The 20,525-nt window shown below is 40.2% G+C and overlaps 1 protein-coding gene across 2 annotated transcripts in view; it reads right to left on the bottom strand.

Moving 5' to 3' along the window:
• Window positions 1–20,525, bottom strand: part of LOC149154354 (Peptidase S41 family protein) — a 367,381-nt gene that overhangs the window by 292,849 nt on the left and 54,007 nt on the right. For both annotated transcript variants that reach the window (XM_089437783.1, XM_089437782.1), the window contains exon 4: window positions 17,748–17,834. In XM_089437783.1, coding sequence (XP_089293909.1) covers window positions 17,748–17,834 — 87 coding nt within the window. The remainder of the gene's footprint in view (window positions 1–17,747; window positions 17,835–20,525) is intronic.

Genomic DNA, 20,525 nt, shown 5'->3' with positions numbered 1-20,525 from the left:
TACATCTCATTCATCATTTTCTGAATCATTAGTTGCTTCACATTTATACAAGTTCTTGGTCTCTTTTCCTTTAGCACACCTTGTTGATTTATGGTAGCATCGGATGTGCTCTAAGTCTCAAATTTTGCAAGGAGGCTTGGGCACATGTATTCCGAAGAACCCAGAAAGTGTTTTGGGAAATTCCATCACGAGACAGTTTTATTAAAATAATTAATTATTTTTAATGGGTCCCTAAGTCTAAACTTAGGATTATTTAAAAATTAATGGGTATTAATCTAACTGTGGGTGTAACTTCTAGAAGAAGATGAGGATCAAGCAGAAATGAGCCATTGATTAGCTTCTAATCTGGGTAGTTGAATGTCAACAAGAAGATTATTTAAGGAGGCTTGAGGATCATTGGAAAGACACACAGAGAGTTGATCAGTCAGATCGAATTGCTAAGCTAGAGGACAGCACAGTGATTTCGTGGTGATCACACAAAGAGGGGCAGAGATAGTTTTGGTTGGAGAATCTTCTCTGGAGCCAAGAATACACAACAGAGAGGCAAAGAAAGACGCAGAGGAGGCAACGCAGTGCCTAGTGAGGGTGACGCAAAGCCAGGAAGGGCTCACGCAGAGCAGTGCAGTGCCTTCCAAGTAGAAGTCCGAAATTTTGTTGGGGATTTGACGTTCTGAGCTGGGAGGGTTGAAGTCGAAGCCCCTGAGAGCAAATCAATCTAGTAGAGAGGTGACGCATTGCCTTAAAGGCAGTGACGCAGGCCCAGCAGAGAGGTGACGCATTGCCTTAAAGGCAGTGACACAGGCCCACGCAGTGACTGCGTAGGGGTAATGCAGAGGTAGCCGGGGACTCGTTGGTTCAGCTGCTGGATCAGCCGAGACTTGTAGTGTAGAGTGAGGTAATCTCACAAATTTCTTCTGCTGAGTGATATTGTCTGTACTGGATTGCTAGCAAGGCATCCAAAGTTTGTATTCAAAAATAACTTTTGCTTAATAATAAAAACCCTCAAATCTGTTGCACCGGTTTTCCTACATTGGGTTTTTCCGGGGAAATTTGTCCAAAAATAACGATGTCATTGTGTTGTATTTTCTTTCTTGCTCGGTTTCCTGTTTCCGTATTATATTAAATTAAGTGAAGGTTGCTGTGTATGTATTTCGATATTTGTCATAGGAAACTGCAAGTAATTTTCTAAAAGGAATCTAACAAATAGGAGAAATATCATTAGTTGCTGCACTAGGGATTCTAGTTTAGGAATTGTCACACACCTATGCTTAGGGTCCCACTTTTCGCCCCAACATTTGCACTTGCCCTCTTTCATTCTTTGCATTTCCAAGTTAGGTTTTTCTCCTTCACGAAGATGTGGTGGAACATATTTTGTGTTATCCATGTTCACAACTTGAGAAAATCTTCGTCTCTAATATACTCTTTCAACTTTCGGCCACTACATCTTCTCGTGCTTCTTTTCAGCAGCTTTTGCCTTCTGTCTGGCTACCTCTATAGAAGTGATGTCATGAAGCTCAAGCTCAGCTTGGAGATGGGGTTTAAGTCCCGTGGTGTATGATTGAATGAGATGAGTTTCTAATAATCCAGGTACTCGTGTAGCTAAAGTTTCCCATTCTCAAGTGTATTCGTCCACATCTCCTTTTTGTTGCAGTCTGGTGAGTGCCGAGAAGAACTCTTCTTCCTTGACACCTTGGAACCTTTTAAAGAATGCATTTTTGAATTTCCTCCAACTAATAGCAAGTGTCGTCTTTTTCCACCACATATACCAATTATATGCTTCGCCTTCCATTTGCATGGATGCATGCCTGATCTTTTCATCATCATTGTCAATACCGTAAATCTCGAAATATTCTTCTGCTTTATTGAACCATGCAACACTACACTTCTCATTACCATCAAATTTGGAGAGTTCAAGTTTTGCTCTTCATTGATATGTCGCAACTGTTGGAGTAAAGAGAGGGTATTGATTCGCAAGCTGCATATTTGAGAATTGATTCTAGAGCTGCATATTTTGAAAATTTGTGTTACTAATTTGTTGAAGGGTTATGGACAATGATTTTGGAGACTCGGGTTTCTCATGTAATTCTGGTGAGTTTGACAAATCCGGCAAATTGAGATGTTGAGTAGCTTCATTATTCTAGGGTATTTGATTGGGTGTAATCTTCAACTTGTCACAAATATAGGTCAAGATCACCATTGCTTGACTATGATTTAGATTCACTGTATTTGAAAGGATTGAACGATACCTTTTAAATTCATTATCGTTTTGCTCGAGCTAACTTTCTATTCTCTTTGATGTATTCTGGAGCTCCTCGATTTTTTCGTCGTGTCCAGTGACCTTAGTTTCAAGGTCTATTATTTTTTTATTAAAATCAACAATCGTCATGGATGAAGACATTGATCGGATATGAGGTGGAGTATACTTATCCATCTTCAATCTTTTTCTTAACTTGATCCTAATTTTTTTTATATACTATATAATATATTATATATATTAATTTAATTAACTATATATATATATATAGATATATATATATATATATATATATATATATATATGTATAACTATTACAACTAATTTATAATGCGATTTTTGTCACTTAATGGTATCGAACCGAACCGCATTGGATGTAATGAAAACCCAAAGGAACCCACCCAACGAACCTACGCATCGGTGGTTTACCTTGTTTGATCGGCGTAAAGGGTGTTGGGGATTGCGGCTAGAGCAGAAGACACACAACAGACATTCAACAAGATGAATTGCGGCTGGGATTCAAACAGTGACAATGACGACTGGGATTCGACAATGATAACGGCGGGCGAAAGTCAAGGGAAAGGAATGGGTCGGGAATAAGACAGACTGTGGCTGGGATTCAAACGGTGACAACAGCCGCTGGGATTCGAACAATGATAACGGCGGGCGGAAGTCAAGGGCACGAAGGTGGAAAGAACGACAACAAAGGACGAGGTCTGGACGTGACTTGTTGCAGAGGGTGACAATAGCAGAATAGTGCTATTGCAGGCCAAGGATCGCTTGCTTTGATACCACCTGGTGCAAACACGCTCAACAATTGAAAAAAGAAATAATTTTATTAATATTTGAATGAATGAATGATCTTTACAATTATGGGAGGCTTAAATACAGCCTAGGGTGCCTCTTGGTGAATGGGCATGATCTTTGATCATGCCCTTTGCCTAATTACTTACTAATTACAAGATCATGCCCTTTGCCTAATTACTTACTAATTACACACTTGTTTAATTTTATATAACAACTTTCTTTATGCACTGTGATCTCTACTATTCTACTACTTTTATATGGTTGAATTTCTCAAGTATAAGTGCTTAATGTTATACTGGAAAAATTCAGAAGAAGATCAACATTATAAGAAGCAATTATCAGTTCTCATAAATATTGTGCTTGTATCTATTGCACTTGAAAAATCAGCAAACCCTAACAAAAAATTAAATATTTCGAGTGTTATAGCATATTATTAAATTATACTAATGTCAAATCGCATTCACAACCCACATATGAAGCATCAACACTATGTCTAAGTAGGAAACCCATTCATGAAATCATAGTAGAGCAATTGAAGTGAGAAAACTAAGCCAAGAGAAGATAGCACTGTGAAAATTTCTGAATCGAACAAGTCAGAAATCCTACTGCAGTAAATTGATTTGCATTACCTATTTGTGTTCTTCATTTAACAAGTTATTTTCAGAAATACTCGGAAAATATTAATGTAAATAGTAAATACACCGTAGCCTACACCAATATACAGATCAAGTATTGAAAAATAAATGAGACAACCAGACAAAGGACACACTTATTTTTGGATTAAATGTCCCCAGAAAAACCCAATGCGGGAAAACCGGTGCAGCAGCTATGAGGGTTTTATTATTAAGTAGATTTTTTAATACAACTAGAGTGCCAAATCTAGCTCACCCAACAGAGGATAAACCCGACAGAAGTACCTCTATCCGAAGACAAATATTTTGGCGAATCCAGCAACTGGATGAACAAACCCCACAAATGACTGTGTTGTCCCCAGTGCTGAGCAGCGATGGTTGCTCCAAGCTCTGCGTTGGAACTGTGTCACCTCCTCTAGGCGCTGCGTCACCCTCCCAGTGAGCCTTCCCAACTCAAAAATCGATTTGTTGAACTGCTGCTCTCTCTGCCTCACAAAAACCCCAACGTTGCCTCTAAGTGCCTGCGTCAGCTCCTCTAGCCTCTAAGTCACCCTTTCTGGAGTTGCGTTGTCTCTCCTAGGTGTTGCTATGCCTCTTTGCTATGTATTCTCGACCTTGGACTAAAGTCCCTCTGTCGAACTGCCCCTCTCTACAAGATCTCCCCAATCAATTTTCCTCCTGAGAACTTCTCACCTCAGAAAAATCGATTTCCTCAATCTCTCTGTGTGTCTTCTCCTACTAACCCCAAGCCTCCATTTATACTTTTCCTGTTGAGAAATCAATGGTCGAGATTAAGTCTCTAATCAACGACTAAGATTAAATTAGACTTGATCCTCGTCTCTTAGAAGCTTATCACCCATATTTTCATTAATACTATTTTAATTTTGCTAAGTTTAGACTTAGGAACACCATTAAAAATATTAATTATTTTAATAAAATACAATCCGGGTGGAATTTCTCCAAACGATTTCTAGGTCTTGGAAATATCATGTGTTCTAGCCCCTCTACAAAATTTCGGAGCTAGAGCACATCTGATGCTACCCAAAAGTCAACACTCCCTCTTAGCGAGGAATGTGCTCTAGCAATAGTAAATACTTCCCATCAGAAGTATCACACTAATCCATGGCATCGATCCTCTGCGCTATTGATGCTTAGCCTGCTGCCCTTCATCCACTGCACTGCTGCAACTTGTACTGCTACCCATGACACTGCCACTATCACTGTTGCATCTATACTGCAACTCCCTCTTAATATGCTGCATCGTGCTGCCCATAGCATTACCACTACTAACTGTTGCACTGCAACTCAGTGGCTGAGAAGTAAGCAACTAAAAAGTCACCCAAAAGTTGACATGTTGGTCAGTCTGGATGCCCCGTGATGCTGAAGCTACCTCTGCTGCTAATTTGTGCTGACTCTCTAATGCTACTGCGTTGTTGTTGTATCTGCTCTGTGCCTCCCGCACTGTTGCAACATTCCACTACATTTCTTCAGACTTTGGCACTCTAGCTTTGCCATTGACGCTCCATCATCCCTCGCACCAACTGACTCCCGTCATTCTGCTACTATGATTAAGGGCTCCCGTAGCTGTAGGTGATCCAAGAGTTTGGGCACCTCAAGGATCCTGCGCTTTCTTCTGTAGTCCTCCCGGCTACATCTCAATATCGCCCCACCTCTTCTCTAGAGGTGCATGAGCACTCATGGCGCAATCATCATCATTGCCCTCTTTATCAGCTAGCACTAGAGCAACCTTTGAGTCAGGCTTCTCTTCTTTGCCCTTCTTCCGAGGGAACTATGTGGCAAAATGACCCATTTCTCCACATCTGAAGCATCTGACTTTGGATATGTTCTTCTTCTTCCTCTTCTGCTGCCCTTGGTGTCCCATTGATACGAGAGTTGCATCCTCCTTCTTGACTCTGATCCCTTTGTTGCTTCCCACCTTGGTCAACCGTCTGATCTCTTCATGTCAAAGAGCTGCCCACATCACCTCCCAACTGGGAAGAGAAGCCCAATCCAAGATGCTTTGGAAAAAGGTTTTCCAGTCTTCAATGACTGCATTCAGGGCAGTCCTGACCATAAATTCAGGATCTGGTGTAGCCCCTACGGAAGTTAGCTGGTCATGGATCGTTTGCAACCTCAGAAGGAAGGGATCGATTTCTTCTCCCTTCTACATCTGAAACTGTCTCAATTGACTCTCAAGCAACATCTTCCACTGAACGAAAGTTCCCTCGTACAATTTGGTCAAGGCCTTCCACATTTCCCTTGCTGTGTCCTTCTCAGCAATATGTGGGATCACATGATCCTTGACCCCGTCAAGCTCATGCACTTTGCTTTTGCCTGAGCCTCCTCATACTTCTTGAGAGGATTAGCATCAACCAGAACAACAACCGTCTTCAAGGAATAATCCTTGATGCGATTTTTGTCCAAAACTGCTAGGATCCTAGCCTTCCAGATGACGAAATTGGATGCTCCATCCAACCTGTCCTGATCCCTCAATCCGTTAACAGCCATCATTGCTTAAAAGAATGTCGAACTAGTTCTCTTCTCCCTCTTTCGCTGCTACCCCAACAAAACTCGGATCTGGATTTCTTTGGCGCTAGAAATCCTCTATGGAACAAGCTCCCTCTGAATTTCGATTTCCTTCACGAAAATCCTTTTGCCAGCCACTGTTGAATCATTCCTATCTGATCTCTCTTTGTTGCTGCTCAGCGCTGGATCTAGATTTCTTGGCAAGAAATATTATGAGGAACTGATTCCCTCTACTTTGCTTCTACCCCACTAAGTATTGTCCTGCACCAACAGAATCAGCACCCCACCAGCAACTCCAGATGAAGTCTGTGTTGCACCTCTAGCCCCAGCAATCGGAAAAACAAAACTCAACAGACTCTGCGCTAGCCCAGTAATCAATATGTTGCCCTCTACAGCGACAACATCACCCAATCAGGCTGATGCAGGCTCTGCATGAGCCTCCCTTGGTGATTGTGTCACCCCTCCTCTGCTCTTTCAGCCAGAAATTGCATTGTCTCTTGGGACAACTATCTTCAGAATAGATTTTCCTCGATCCTTTCGCTAATGGCTTCTGTCCACCTTGATCTACAATCGCTCTGATACCATGTGAAAATTTCTGAATCGAACAAGTTAGAAATCCTACTGCAGTAAACTTATTTGCATTACCTACTTGTGTTCTTCATTTAACAAGTTATTTTCAGAAATATTCGGAAAATATTAATGTAAATATACTGCAACCTACACCAATATACCGATCAAGTACTAAAAAATAAATGAGACAACCATACAAAGAACACACTTATTTTTGGACTAAACGTCCCTGAAAAAACCCAATGCGGGAAAACCAGTGTAGCAGATATGAGAGTTTTATTATTAAGTATATTTCTGAATATAGATAGGGTGCCAAATCCAGCTCACCCAACAGAGAATAAACCTGACAGAAGTACCTCTATTCGGAGACAGATATTTTGTCGAATCCAACAATTGGATGAACAAACCCCACAGGTGACTGTGCTGTCCCTAGTGCTGGGCAGCGATGGCTGCTCCAAGATTTGCGCTAGAACTGCGTCACCTCTTCTAAGAGCTGCATCACCCTCCTAGTGAGCCTTCCTGGCTCAGGAATCGATTTGTTGAACTGCTCCTCTCTCTGCCTCACAAAAACCCCAGCGCTGCCTCTAAGTGCCTACGTCAGCTCCTCTAGCCTCTGCGTCACCCTTTCTGGAGTTGCAATATCTCTCCCATTTGCTGCTCTGCCTCTCTGCTATGCATTCTCAGCCTTGGACTGAATCCCTCTGCCAAACTGCCCCTCTCTGCAAGATCTCCCCAATCAATTTTCCTTCTGAGAACTTCTCAACTCAGAAAAATCGATTTTCCTCCTGAGAACTTCTCACCTCAGAAAAATCGATTTCCTCAATCTCTCTGTGTGTCTTCTCCAACTGGCCCCAAGCCTCCATTTATACTTTTCCTATTGCGAAATCAACGGCCGAGATTAAGTCTCTAATCAACAGCCGAGATTAAATTAGACTTGATCCTCGTCTCTTAGAAGCTTCTCACCCATAGTTTCATTAATACCCATTAATATTTTAATTTTCCTAAGTTTAGACTTAGGAATGTTCATTTTGGGTAGCATCGGATGTACTCTAGCTCCGAAATTTTGTGAATGTAAATTTTGGGTAGCATCGGATGTACTCTAGCTCCGAAATTTTGTGGAAGGACTAGAACACATGAGATCTCCAAAACCCAGAAATCATTTGGAGAAATTCCACCCGAATGAGGAGTTATTAAAATAATTAATATTTTTAATGGGTTCCTAAGTCTAACCTTAGGAAAATAAAAATATTAATGGGTATTAATAAGAATATGGATGAGAAACTTCTAAGTGACGAGGATCAAGTCTGTTTTAATCTTAGTCGTTGATTAGGGACTTAATCTTGGTCGTTGATTCATCAACAGGAAAAGTATAAGAGGAGACTTGAGGGTCAGTTGAAAATCCACTTGAGCGATCAGTCAGTTCGATTTTTTTGGGGCATGGTTTGCTGAGAAAATCGAACAAGTGATCTGTTACAATGAGAGAGGAAGTAGCAGAGAGTTGGATCGGAAGGGAGTTCCGAGACAACCAGTACCAGGCAGAGAGGCAACAATAGCATTAGAGAGGTAGCGCAGAGGCCTACGCAGACAGGAAGGGGCTCATGCAAAGCTGACGCAGGCCAAGAGAGTTCTTGCAGTGGCAGTGCGAGATAATCGAAGGAAGTTTGAGATTTTGCTTGGAGTTGGATGTTCTGAGCTGAGAGGGCTGAAGTCGAAGCTCCTGAGAGCAAATCGATCCAACAGAGAAGTGACGCAGTCTCCCAAAGGCAAGACGTTGGCCCAAATAGAGCATATTGTGCTGAGATTTTCGTAGCACTTGCCGGAGTTAGCCATTCAGTGGATCAGTTGAGACTTGGAGAACGAGGTAAACCCTCGTATGTATTTCTTGTTGCCGTAATATCTCTGAAAGGTTAACCGGTGTGAGAGGCAACCTATTGTACTTAGATTATGCTTGCTTAATAATACAAACCCTTTATATGCTCACCGGTTTTCCCAAATTGGGTTTTTCTGGGGACGATTGTCCAAAAATAACGGTGTCCCTTCTGTATTTGTCTCATTTTATTTCAGTTCAAGATCTGTATGTATGTGTAGTCTACAATAGTGTTTTCATCGCTATTTAAATAATTAAATAACTTGTTGAATGTGAAAACAAGTAGGAAACTAGTGATTGCAGTAGGATTTCTCATGTGTAGATTCAGAAATTCTCACATGGTATCAAAGCATTGCAGATCATAGAAGACTGAAGACACTAACCGGGAGATCCAAAGAATTTGATGCAGAGAAGCAGTTGTCCCGAGTGACAACGTAGTTTCAGAGGCAGAGGAGCAGCTGCAGGAGTGATGTAGAAGCTCACGCAGTGCCTGCATCAGCATTCCGAGCCTATAGAGGGTGACGAAGTACCCGAGTGGAGCTCACGCAGTGACTGCATTAGCTCTCCTGAGCCAGCGTAGAGCTTGAGAAGCTCAATTCAGTCAGTTGTGGGGGCTGAAGAAGCAGTGCATATTCGATCAGTGGAGCTAGTGGGATGTTGTTACTGTTGGTACAATACAGTGTCTGTGGAGACAAAGTCGAGGTAGTGGGAGTCACTGCCTTGACAAATTTCTAGCCAAAGAAATCTAGATCCGGGTTGCAGCAGCAAAGGAGGATTGGAGAGGAGCGATTTGACATTTGGTCGGAAGATTTCCGTGAAGCAAATCAGGACTCAGAGGGAGTCTAGAGGAGCTTGTTCCTTAGAGGGTTTCTTGGGCCAAAGAAATCCACATCCGAGTCTTACTGGATTAGCAGCAGGAGAGGGAGAAGAGAACCAGTCCTATATTTTTTAGTAGAGATGGTAGTCAATGGACTGAGAGATCAGGACAGATTGGATGGAGCATCCAATTTTGTCATCTGGAAGGCCAAGATCCTGGAAATCCTAAACAAACATCGCATCAAGGACTATGCTTTGAAAGCAATTGTTGTTTCAGTGGACATTGATCCGCTGCAGAAGTATGGGGAGGCCCAGGCAAAGGAAAAACGCATGATTCTTAACAGGGTCAAAGATCATGTGGTCCCACACATTGCTGAGAAGGACACAACAAGGGAGATGTGGAAAATGCTGACCACCTTGTACCAGGGCACTTCCGTCCAACAGAAGATGCTATTAGAAAATTAACTGAGATAGTACCAAATGTAGAAGGGAGAAGAGATCGGTCCCTTCCTCCTCAGGTTGCAAGGGATTCGCGATCAGTTGACTTCCTTGGAGTCTACACCAGATCATGAGTTCATGGTTAGGACTGCGTTGAATGCAGTCACCGAGGACTGGAAGACATTTATCCAAAGTATCTTGGATAGAGTGACTCTCCCCAGTTGGGAGGAGATGTGGGCAGCTCTTCAACAAGAAGAGATCAAAAGGTTGACCAAGGCATGGAGTAGCAGCGAAGGAACCCGGGCCAAGAAGGAAGAGGAGGAGGATGTAGCTCTCACATCATCGGGACAGCAAGGGCAGCAAAAGAGAAAGAAGATGGATATTTCCAAGGTCAAATGCTTCAAGTGTAGGGAAATTGGACATTTCGCCACTTAGTGCCCCAGGAAGAAGGACCAGTGTTGCGGGGAGTGCTCCCCCCCCCCTCCCGCTCCCAATTCGCGCTCCGGGCGGGAGCGGCTCGGGAGCGCGCTCCCGATAAAAAAATTTGCGCTCCCTGCCAATTTAGGGAACGACATCGAGAGCGTTCGCTCCCGGAGCGAATTTTAACGCTCGGGAGCGATCGGGGAGCGAATGCTCCCGATCGCTCCCGAACGTTAAAAAATCGCTCCAGGAGCGAATCACCCGACGTCGGGAGCGATCCAGGCAGAAAAAATGTCACGAACGCGAAATTTTTTTCCAATTTTTAAAAAAAAAAATTGTTTTAAAAGCCCAATGGGGCAAACAAAGAGTTCATTATCACTTGTATGAGAGCCAGAGCAAGGAGAGAAAGAGTAAAGGAGCGAGGAGAAGCGAGGAGCAAGTGCTAAAGAGCGAGGAGCAAGCCTGCAGAGAGATAAGTAACTTAGTAATTTAGTTAGTTTAGTTAGTTTAATTTAGTTAGGTAGTAATTTAGGTAGTTTAATTTAGTTTATTAACTATATTTAGTAAAAAAATTATGAATCTAAATTAAATTAATAGATTAAAATTATTAAATTAATTAATCTAAATTAATTAAATTAATTTGCAGATTCAAAACCCTACAAATATCAAACATCATGGACCTGGCTATATTTCTTGGGATTTTCCTCTTCTTGGTCCCTTTTATGGTTATTATGGTACTGGAGAGTAGGAAACGGAGGGGCCAAAATGAAGAGGGGGATGAAGAAGCTGGAGAAAGTGGATTTGATGAAAACCCTGCTAAGGAGGAGCTGGAGCAGGAGGAGGGTGAACATGACTCTCATAAAACTAAACAAAACCAAACCCCATTGTGGAAATATGTTAACAGGCCTGAAGCAGGGAAAGGGGGTGGAACCACTAAATTTCATTGCCCCCATTGCAACAATGATTACACAGGTTCATACACCCGTGCCAGAAAACACCTCTGCGGGAAAAGGCCATGGGATGGAGACAAACAAATAGGAATCAAAACTTGTCCAGTGGTGTCAGTAGCGGATAGAGCCAAATACATAAGGGAAGAGGAGGAAGCCCAATACAAATCAAAAAAATCAAGGGGTTTCTTTGAACCAAGCTCACAATCACAAGCACAAAGAACTCCTTCAGCATCCTCCCAAGGCAGTGGATATGGAGGCACAGGGTCATCAGGTTTAAGGCGTAGAACCATATCAGATTTCCTTGATGAGGGGTGTAGGAATGATGTGGATTCTAAGGTTTACAGGTTTCTCTATGCATGTGGGATACCATTCAATGTTCTTCGCTCACCTTATTGGCACGAAATGGTTTCTGCCATAAATGATGCCCCTAAAGGATACAAGAGCCCTGGGTATGACAAGGCAAGAACTGTTGGACTTGATCATGAAAAAGCAAAAATATCACATTCTTTGAATAGAATGACAAGTTCTTGGACTGACCATGGGGTGTCCATTGTATCTGATGGATGGACAAATGTAAAAGGCAAGCCATTGATAAGTGTTCTCGCTGTGTCTGTTAGTGGTGCCATCTTTCTAACTGCACATGATTACTCAGACAAGTTCAGGACCGGCATCAACATTGCAGAAGCACTACTTGAAACAATTGACCGTATTGGGCCATACAATGTCATCCAAGTCATCACTGATAATGCTCCTAATTGTAAGGCAGCGGGAGCAATTATTGAGGATAAATACCCCAACATATTTTGGTATGGATGTTTAGTTCACACATTGAACCTTCTGATGCATGATGTTATCAAAAACAAAAATGCACAATACCAATGGATTGGTGATTTGTACAAAAAAGGCAAACAAATGATAAAATTTATTACAAATCATAGCAATACACATGGCCTTTTCCGCAGTCACTCAAGATTGGAGTTGTTGAAGATTGGAAAGACCAGATTTGGTAGCTATTACCTCACCTTCAGGCACCTTTTGAAGGTAAGAGAGTCATTAGCTAGCATGGTATCAAGTCCACATTGGCAAGTATTAAAGGAAAGGGCTACAAATGCAGCTGACAGGGAAGGTTTTGAATTGGTGGAGGAGGCCGCTCTTGATGGTCAGTTTTGGACAAGTGTGAGGCAAGTGTTGGATTTCACCAAGCCCATTTATCACATGATTCGATTTGCAAATACAGAAAAACCAGTGATTGGCGAGGTGTATGAGCAAATGGATACCATGTTGGGGCAAATAAAAGATATTGTTCATAACAGAGATCCCGACTTGTACAAAATGATTCACGATTTTGTGTGTGTACGGTGGAATAAACTTAATCTTCCACTACATTGCTTGGCGTATATCCTTATGCCAAAATACTACTCTACATCTTGGTTGGGCCAACCTGCACTAGGGGGTGAGATTAGGACCAAACCCCATTTAGATGCAGAGGTAACTAGTGGATACTTGCAAGCATTGGAAAAGTTGATACCTTACAGGGAGGAATGTGCAGCTGTGCACTTTGAAATAGGCAGATACTTCAGTGGCACTGGTTTGTTTGGTACCTTCCATGCAATGGAAGACAGAGACAGATTTGATGCTCTCACATGGTGGGAAACATATGGTGGCCATGGACTTTTGACAAAATTGGCAAAAAAAGTTCTATCACAGGTTGTGAATACTTCTTCTGCAGAGAGGTGTTGGAGCACCTACAACTTCATACACAATGTGAAAAGAAACAGACTCAATGAAAACCGAGCAGAAAGCTTGGTTTATGTGCACTACAACTTGAGGTTGTTGAGTCATTACTGTGATCGGGCTTATGAGGATCCCACATATAGAATTTGGGACAATCACCCAGAGGATGACAATTTGGAGGACGGTATAGTGCATCTTGAAGAACTGGAAGAGGAACTTATAAGGGATGAAGATGAAGCAGCTGCAGCTACTGCAGCAGCCATGCCACCTCCACCTCCACCATCCAGTAGCAGTGCTCAAGGTCCGAGTCTTGTTCCTTTGCTGTCACCACCTCCATCTACACCCTTACGTGGAGGTTCTAGTTCTAGTCGTCGGTCTGTGCGGGAGACTCCTAGAAGATCACCACGACCTGCTTCTACTCCTGGAGATTCTCGTGGCAAGGGCCACATGTAGATTTACAGTTTACTTGTCTTTTCTAGTTTCTATTAGACTTTAGTTTTCATAACTGTTGAGTTTTGAGTCCTTGACTCTTGACTCTTGACTCTTTCATATCATAATGATATTTTTTGTAAACAATATATGACTGTGACAATGAAAATTTGAAGTTTGAAGTTGGCAATTATAACTCATTGGTAATGATTGTGAATTATGAATATGATGCTTCGTGAAAGACTAAAGTTGTTTCATTTCATTTCATTATTCATGTTTCATTTTATAACATTTCATTTCATGTTAACAGTTAGAAGTTAGGACTTAGAAATATCTAAGATATTACTTCTTGTAATGGTTAACCGTTAAACTTAGCTTACAAGTACAACTTTGGTGATCAATGATGATAAATGTTATATATTGAATTTTCAATTTTGAAAGCTTGAAGTTGAAACTTTAAGATTGAATTTGATGAATCATGATTCACGAGACTCATTATGTTGCAGTTGTAATATTTATTTTACTAACTTCTGGACATGGTTGATGAAAATTATAATTTCTAGAATCTAGATGATTGATGTGATATGGTTCAATGATCAATCTATGTTTTTTTATGTTTTTTTATGTTTTTTATATCTAATTCATCATTCTACATGTTTTTGTTGACATATATGCATCAAAAATTAAAAAATATAAAAAAATATATATATTTTTAAAAAATCGCTCCCGTATTCGCTCCCAAACCGGGAGCTTCTGAAAATGGTCGCTCCCACTCCCAAGTAACATTGAGAAGGACAAGGAGGAGGCTTCTGACTCAAAGGCTGCTCCAGCGAAAGCTGACAGGGAAGGCGAGGATTATGATTGTGCCATGAGTGCTCATGCACCTCTGGAGAGAAGGTGGGGTGACATGGAGTTGTAGTCGAGAGGACTACATGAGGGGCATGATCCTTTAGGTTCCCAAACTCTTGGATCACATACGATTATGGGAGCCCTTAATGACAATAGCAAAACGACGGGTGTCTGTTGGAGTGAGGTATGATGGAGTGACAGTTGCAGAGCTAGAGTGCTAAAGTCTGAGGCAACGCAGTGGATGTTGTAACAATGCGAGAGGCACAGAGCATTTTGTAGCAGTGCAGTAGTAGTAGAGGTAGCTTCAGCATCACGGGGCATCCAGATTAACCAGCATGTTCAGTTTTTGGGTGAATTTTCAGTTGCTTATTTCTCAGCAACTGAGTTGCAATGCAGCAGCTAGCAGTGGTAGTGCTATGGGCAGCATGATGCAGCATATTGAGAGGGAGTTGTAGTACAAATGTAGCAATGGCAGTGGCAGAGTCATGGGCAACAGTACAGGAAGCAGCAGTGCGATGGATGAAGGACATCAGGCCAAGCATTAACAGCACAAAGGACCAATGCAGTGGATCAATGTAGTACTTATGTTGAGAAGTGTTACTAGAGCACATTCCTCGCTAAGAGGGAGTGTTGATTTTGGGTAACATCGGATGTGCTCTAGCTCCGAAATTTTGTGGAAGGGCTAGAACACATGAGATTTCCAGAACCCATAAATCGTTTGGAGAAATTCCACCCGGATGAGGAGTTATTAAAATAATTAATATTTTTAATGGGTTCCTAAGTCTAAACTTAGGAAAATAAAAATATCAATGGGTATTAATAAGAATATGGGTGAGAAACTTCTAAGTGACGAGGATCAAGTCTGTTTTAATCCTAGCCGTTGATTAGGGACTTAATCTCGGCCTTTGATTCATTAACAGGAAAAATATAAGAGGAGGCTTGAGGGTCAGTTGGAGATACACTTGATAGATCAGTCAATTCAATTTTTTTGGGGCGTGGTTTGTTGAGAAAATCGAACAAGTGATCTATTGCAGTGAGAGGGGCAGTAGCAGAGAGTTGGATCGAAAGGGAGTCCCGAGACAATGAGTACCAAGCAGAGAGACAACAACAACATCAGAGACGCAGCGCAGAGGCCTACGCAGCCCAAGAAGGGGCTCATGCAGAGATGACACAGGCCAAGAGGGTTCTTGCAGTGGCAGTGCGAGATAATCGAAGGAAGTTCGAGATTTTGCTGGGAGTTCGATTTTCTGAGTCGAGAGGGCTGAATACGAAGCTCTTGAGAGCAAATCGATCCAGCAGAGAAGTGACGCAGTCTCCCAGAGGCAAGACGCTGGCCCACACAAAGCAGATTGCGCTAGGATTTTCGCAGTGCTTGCCGGAGTCAGCCATTCAGTGGACCAGTTGAGACTTGGAGAACGAGGTAAACCCTCATATGCATTTCTTGTTGTCGTAATATCTCTAAAAGGTTAGCCGGTGTGAGAGACAACCTGTTGTACTCAGATTCTGCTTGCTTAATAATATAAACCCTCTATATGTTGCACCAGTTTTTCCGAATTGGGTTTTTCCAGGGACGATTGTCCAAAAATAACGGTGTCCCTTGTGTATTTGTCTTGTTCTATTTGAGTTCATGATCTGTATTTATGTGTAGTATACAATAGTGTTTTCATCATTATTTAAATAATTAAATAACTTGTTGAATGTAAAAACAAGTGGGAGATGATAAACCAGTGATTGCAGTAGGATTTCTGATGTGTAGAATCAGAAATTCTCAGAAGGAACCCCATTAAAAATATTAATTATTTTAATAAAATACAGTCCGGGTGGAATTTCTCCAAATGATTTCTAGGTCTTGGAGATCTCATATGTTGTAGCCCTCCAAAAAATTTCAGAGCTAAAGCACATCCGATGCTACCCAAAAATTAACAAGCACCATGTGTGTGAAAGCGTAGTATACCATCTGTAAGTGCATGTATCATCTAGGGTGTAAGAGATAGAAGTTGATATAGCATGGATGAGGCATCTAAGAACAACTAAGCATAGACCATTGTGAGGCGAGATCATCATGTAACTAAAGGAGAACTAGAAAGAATGAGTCTAACTGTAAGTGAAATATGCAAGAGTGTTCATGTGAACTGGAACACCACACTACTGGAAATGTGGTTTGGGGATTAGTTGCCCACGCAAAATCCTCACGTCATATGAAGGGGCAACAAGCCTCAAATTAGGAACTTGATGGAAGTTCCTCTTGTGGATAAACAATCCATGCTATAGGCTTACAAGCAACCTATCTTCCATGGGATTCTAGCTATGAATAGAGGAAGGAAACACAATGAGACATTCACAGACAAAGGAAGAATACTATACAATCAAAAAACATATACTCCTCTTATTATAGAGGTATAAAATGCATAGGTATCTATGTTTGAGTGATTCTTTCTTGTTGTACAACTTCTCCGCTATCTCAATGATCCTTTCTTCAATTGAATAACTTCCACAAACTCAACCATCTCCCTCTTTATGCTTTCAATGGCTGCCTAACTGATCCGACTTCCATCTCTTTGCTGCCTTCAACTAAAGGTCTTCCATGTGAAAAATATCCATTCCCCTTCCTGACCTTTACAAGTTTACTCTTCTCACTCCACTTTGTTTGCCCACATCAACATATTCCCTATCAGCGTCTTCATCTCTTCTAGCATTATCTGCTATATTCTCATCAACAACTTCCAAATCATTGTTTGCACATGTTATGCCATCATTTTCTTCATTTTTCAAGTTTTCAACTTCTCACTCATCATCTACCAATGCCCCCATCAACAATCCCTTCAACACTTATCAACGTTGACTTTGCAAAGTCACCTACATTGATATACCCATTGCCAATGAGATGCATGTGAAAGGTGCATTGACAACGCTATTGTCAATCACCCTGCTGCCAGTCACTCCTCTATGAGAGGTACAACGATGACCTCCTTGTTAATGGCCATGTCATAAATGCTTTTCATGTCAACTGCTACCCCATCAATGCTCTTATTGTTAACCATAGTTTGCTTACCAAAACTAGAAAAGGTTGATCCAGCATCAACAGATGTAGTTAGGTTCTATCATAACGAAGACTTAAACTAGTGCTCTTGTGGGCGAGCCATAATAAGTAGTATTATGCATATATGTTCTGAGAGTTGATCCCCACGCATTTTTATTTCACGAGGAAATGTAGGAAACACTCAATATAAGATTCAAGCACTCTTTTCTTTGTTTACTTTAGTGTTCCTGCATTATAGGACATATAGTGAGCAGCTTAAATAATTTATATGATACATGCAACCATGAAAATTGATTTAAAATACGATAGGAAGCAAAACTAGCAATGTAACACACATTTTGTAAAGCAATCAAGCAAAACAAATTCAAGAAAAGAAAGATGAAAGTTAACCCAGGTAAGTTTAACCAGCACTAACCAAGCGGCCTGAATGAGGTTCAGTGCCAATGAAGAGACCAACACCTTGCAAATTACCATCACTGCCTATTCTGAAACTCTGATACTCCTGCAAAAATAATATGTATTTTAAATATCTCAGAAACTAAGAATTGTTTGTGAAGAGCGTAATAACTCATAGACAGTATTTATTTCAAATAACAAGTATTAAAATGTGAATTAAAATCAGTGAACACAAGAAGTTAAAACATGTGTCTCATAGACAGTATCTATTTTAAATATCTCAGAAACTAAGAATTCTTTGTGAAGAGCGTAATAACTCATAGACAGTATTTATTTGAATAACAAGTATTAAAATGTGAATTAAAATCAGTGAACACAAGAAGTTAAAACATGTGTCTCATAGACAGTATTTATTTGAATAAAAAGTATTAAAATGTGAATTAAAATCAGTGAACACAAGAAGTTAAAACAGAGGTTGAAAATGCACTTTCTAATATGTTCCTCGAAGCCAATTCACTGATAAGGTAAGAGGACAATAAATATCATGAAACAAAGCACAGATTAATTCAAGGTAATGTGAAAATGAAACTATATAAGATCACTTACTATGGCACAAGTGAGACAGTATCTGACCAGCCACAAGAGAGTCATTCCCAGATTATGTTTTAACAAAAAAGAAAATGCTACAAAATGTGCTTCATCAATACATATGACATTTGATACAAAAGAAGGGAACTTCATAAAACCATCCAGTTATCAATATAGGACATCTTCTAAAGTACAAATACAAGAATTCCATCCAATTGCAACACCAAAAATTAAGGTGGTAATAAGTAATAACTATTTCTTTTTGCTAGCTCCGGGGGCAGCTCAAGTGGTGATCGCTGTGATAATGAAGTGTTATGTACCATGAGATTCAAGGTTCAAATCCCATTGATTTACCTGTGTCTGCAGAAGAGACGTACATTAGCCACCTAGACGTTATAGTGGTAGCGATCAGAATTGAACCCATGTCACACAAGTATGAAACCGACCCAGTTGCCAATTTCTCTTGTCAAAAAAAAAAAAACTATTTCTTTTTTGCTTTTATTTTCAGAATTGACTGCTTATAAAAGAAATGAATATGTACAAATAAAGTAGTTACGTTACTGCACAACATATTACTTTGTTATAAATCATTATGTTCTTGTCACTTAAGTTTTGTTGTCAAATTAATGCGATTCAGGTAACCGATTAGATGTCTATATAATATACAGTTATGTCTATAGGAAAAGAAAGGGGAATATTTGTAATACAATTGCCTAACATCTCACATGATAATATTCCTGAAATCTGATAATAGTTTAACGTTGTCTTGATATGTCTGCAATAGTATGTTAAGCAAGAAGAAAGCGTGTTATTTATTGGTAAGCAGAGATATTGAGATAAATGTCATTCTTAGAAGATCCCAAAACCAAACTTGCCATAAAATGGAGACATACTCAGAAAAGTCAGATTGCAAATTGGGAAGATCCCATATGGGGCTACAGTTACCCAGTGGAAAAGGTTAACTTCCTCTCTGGATCTATGTTTTGAGACTTTTGGGTTGGGATATTTGCTTTTCTGATAACATGGTTATAAAAATTCTTGTTGAAGTTATCATCTAACTAATTTTCGTCTGGTTGTTGATTTTGAAGAGTGCATGCACATTCAAGCTAAACACAAGAGTGGAGAGAATATGAAACAATATTATATTCATACTGTAGCGAGTATATAAAACAGGGCTAGCCCGAGGTGGGCTTCATACCACACTCTTTTGAATACATCCGCCTGGATGCATTATTAATAGTATCGTACCCATTTATGGTGGCTTAAAACTTTCACCATATAGCACTAACCTCTAACTTTTAATAGTTACATATTGGTCATGTTTTGTACTTAACCCCAACATCTTTATTATGCATTAGACTTTGTGCATGAGTTGTTTTGTGTGTAATACCATAATTTTGTAATAATGTTTGTGTCTTGGGTTTTTATGTTATCATATTTCATATTTCAGTATTTGTAATAGGCCACCTTTATGTAATAAAGGTCTCAATCACTTTTATGCATTTAATTTGGTATTTTTCTTTCTTTCCATAAATAGGGGTTTCCCCCTCTTTTGTAATTTTTAACATTTCAAAGATATGATCCACAAAGATTCATTGAAGTCATCCTTTGTCAATGCGGATTTGTAGGGGCAATCACTCATGGGTGTGCAGGTACCCCAACATTTTGTGCATGATGTTGTTCTTTCTTGTCAATTGAGCTTCACTACAATTACATTTCTTGTTATTATTTTTAGTTACTTACGTAGTTGCAGTAGTCTTGTTTGAAATAAAGGAACACTAGAAGTTGATGTCAAAGTGCTGGTTCAAGATCTAGATAAATACTCATGAGGATGCCAAACACCAAGAGTCACAAGGGAGGTAATAGCATAGATGAAAATATTGCAATTGATAATTAATTGGAATGGATCCCAAAAGATTAAATTTACAATAATCAGGAAGTAATCAAGAAAAAATAGCAGATCTTAGTGTGCCTATAGTGTTTAACGAAATAATCAAGCTTATTTGAAAAAATTGTTTCATTGTTTGCATTGAGATAAATTTGATTAATTGGAGTTTATTTCATCTATGGTAACAGAGACAATGATGCTTAAAACTAATAGAACGAATAAGTGACCAAGGTAGAATTTAAATATGTGTTTGTAGAATTCACTAAGTACATCAAAGAAATCATGAAGGAAGGGGGTCGATACCCTCCTCAAAACAAATGT

This window comes from Pinus tabuliformis, chromosome 9 (assembly GCF_031772625.1).
Source record: "Pinus tabuliformis cultivar Carrire ecotype Pingquan chromosome 9, CPIR1, whole genome shotgun sequence".
Lineage (NCBI taxonomy): Eukaryota > Viridiplantae > Streptophyta > Pinopsida > Pinales > Pinaceae > Pinus > Pinus tabuliformis.
Note: the sequence above shows the minus strand (reverse complement) of the source record. Positions and strands in the feature narration are given on the sequence as shown.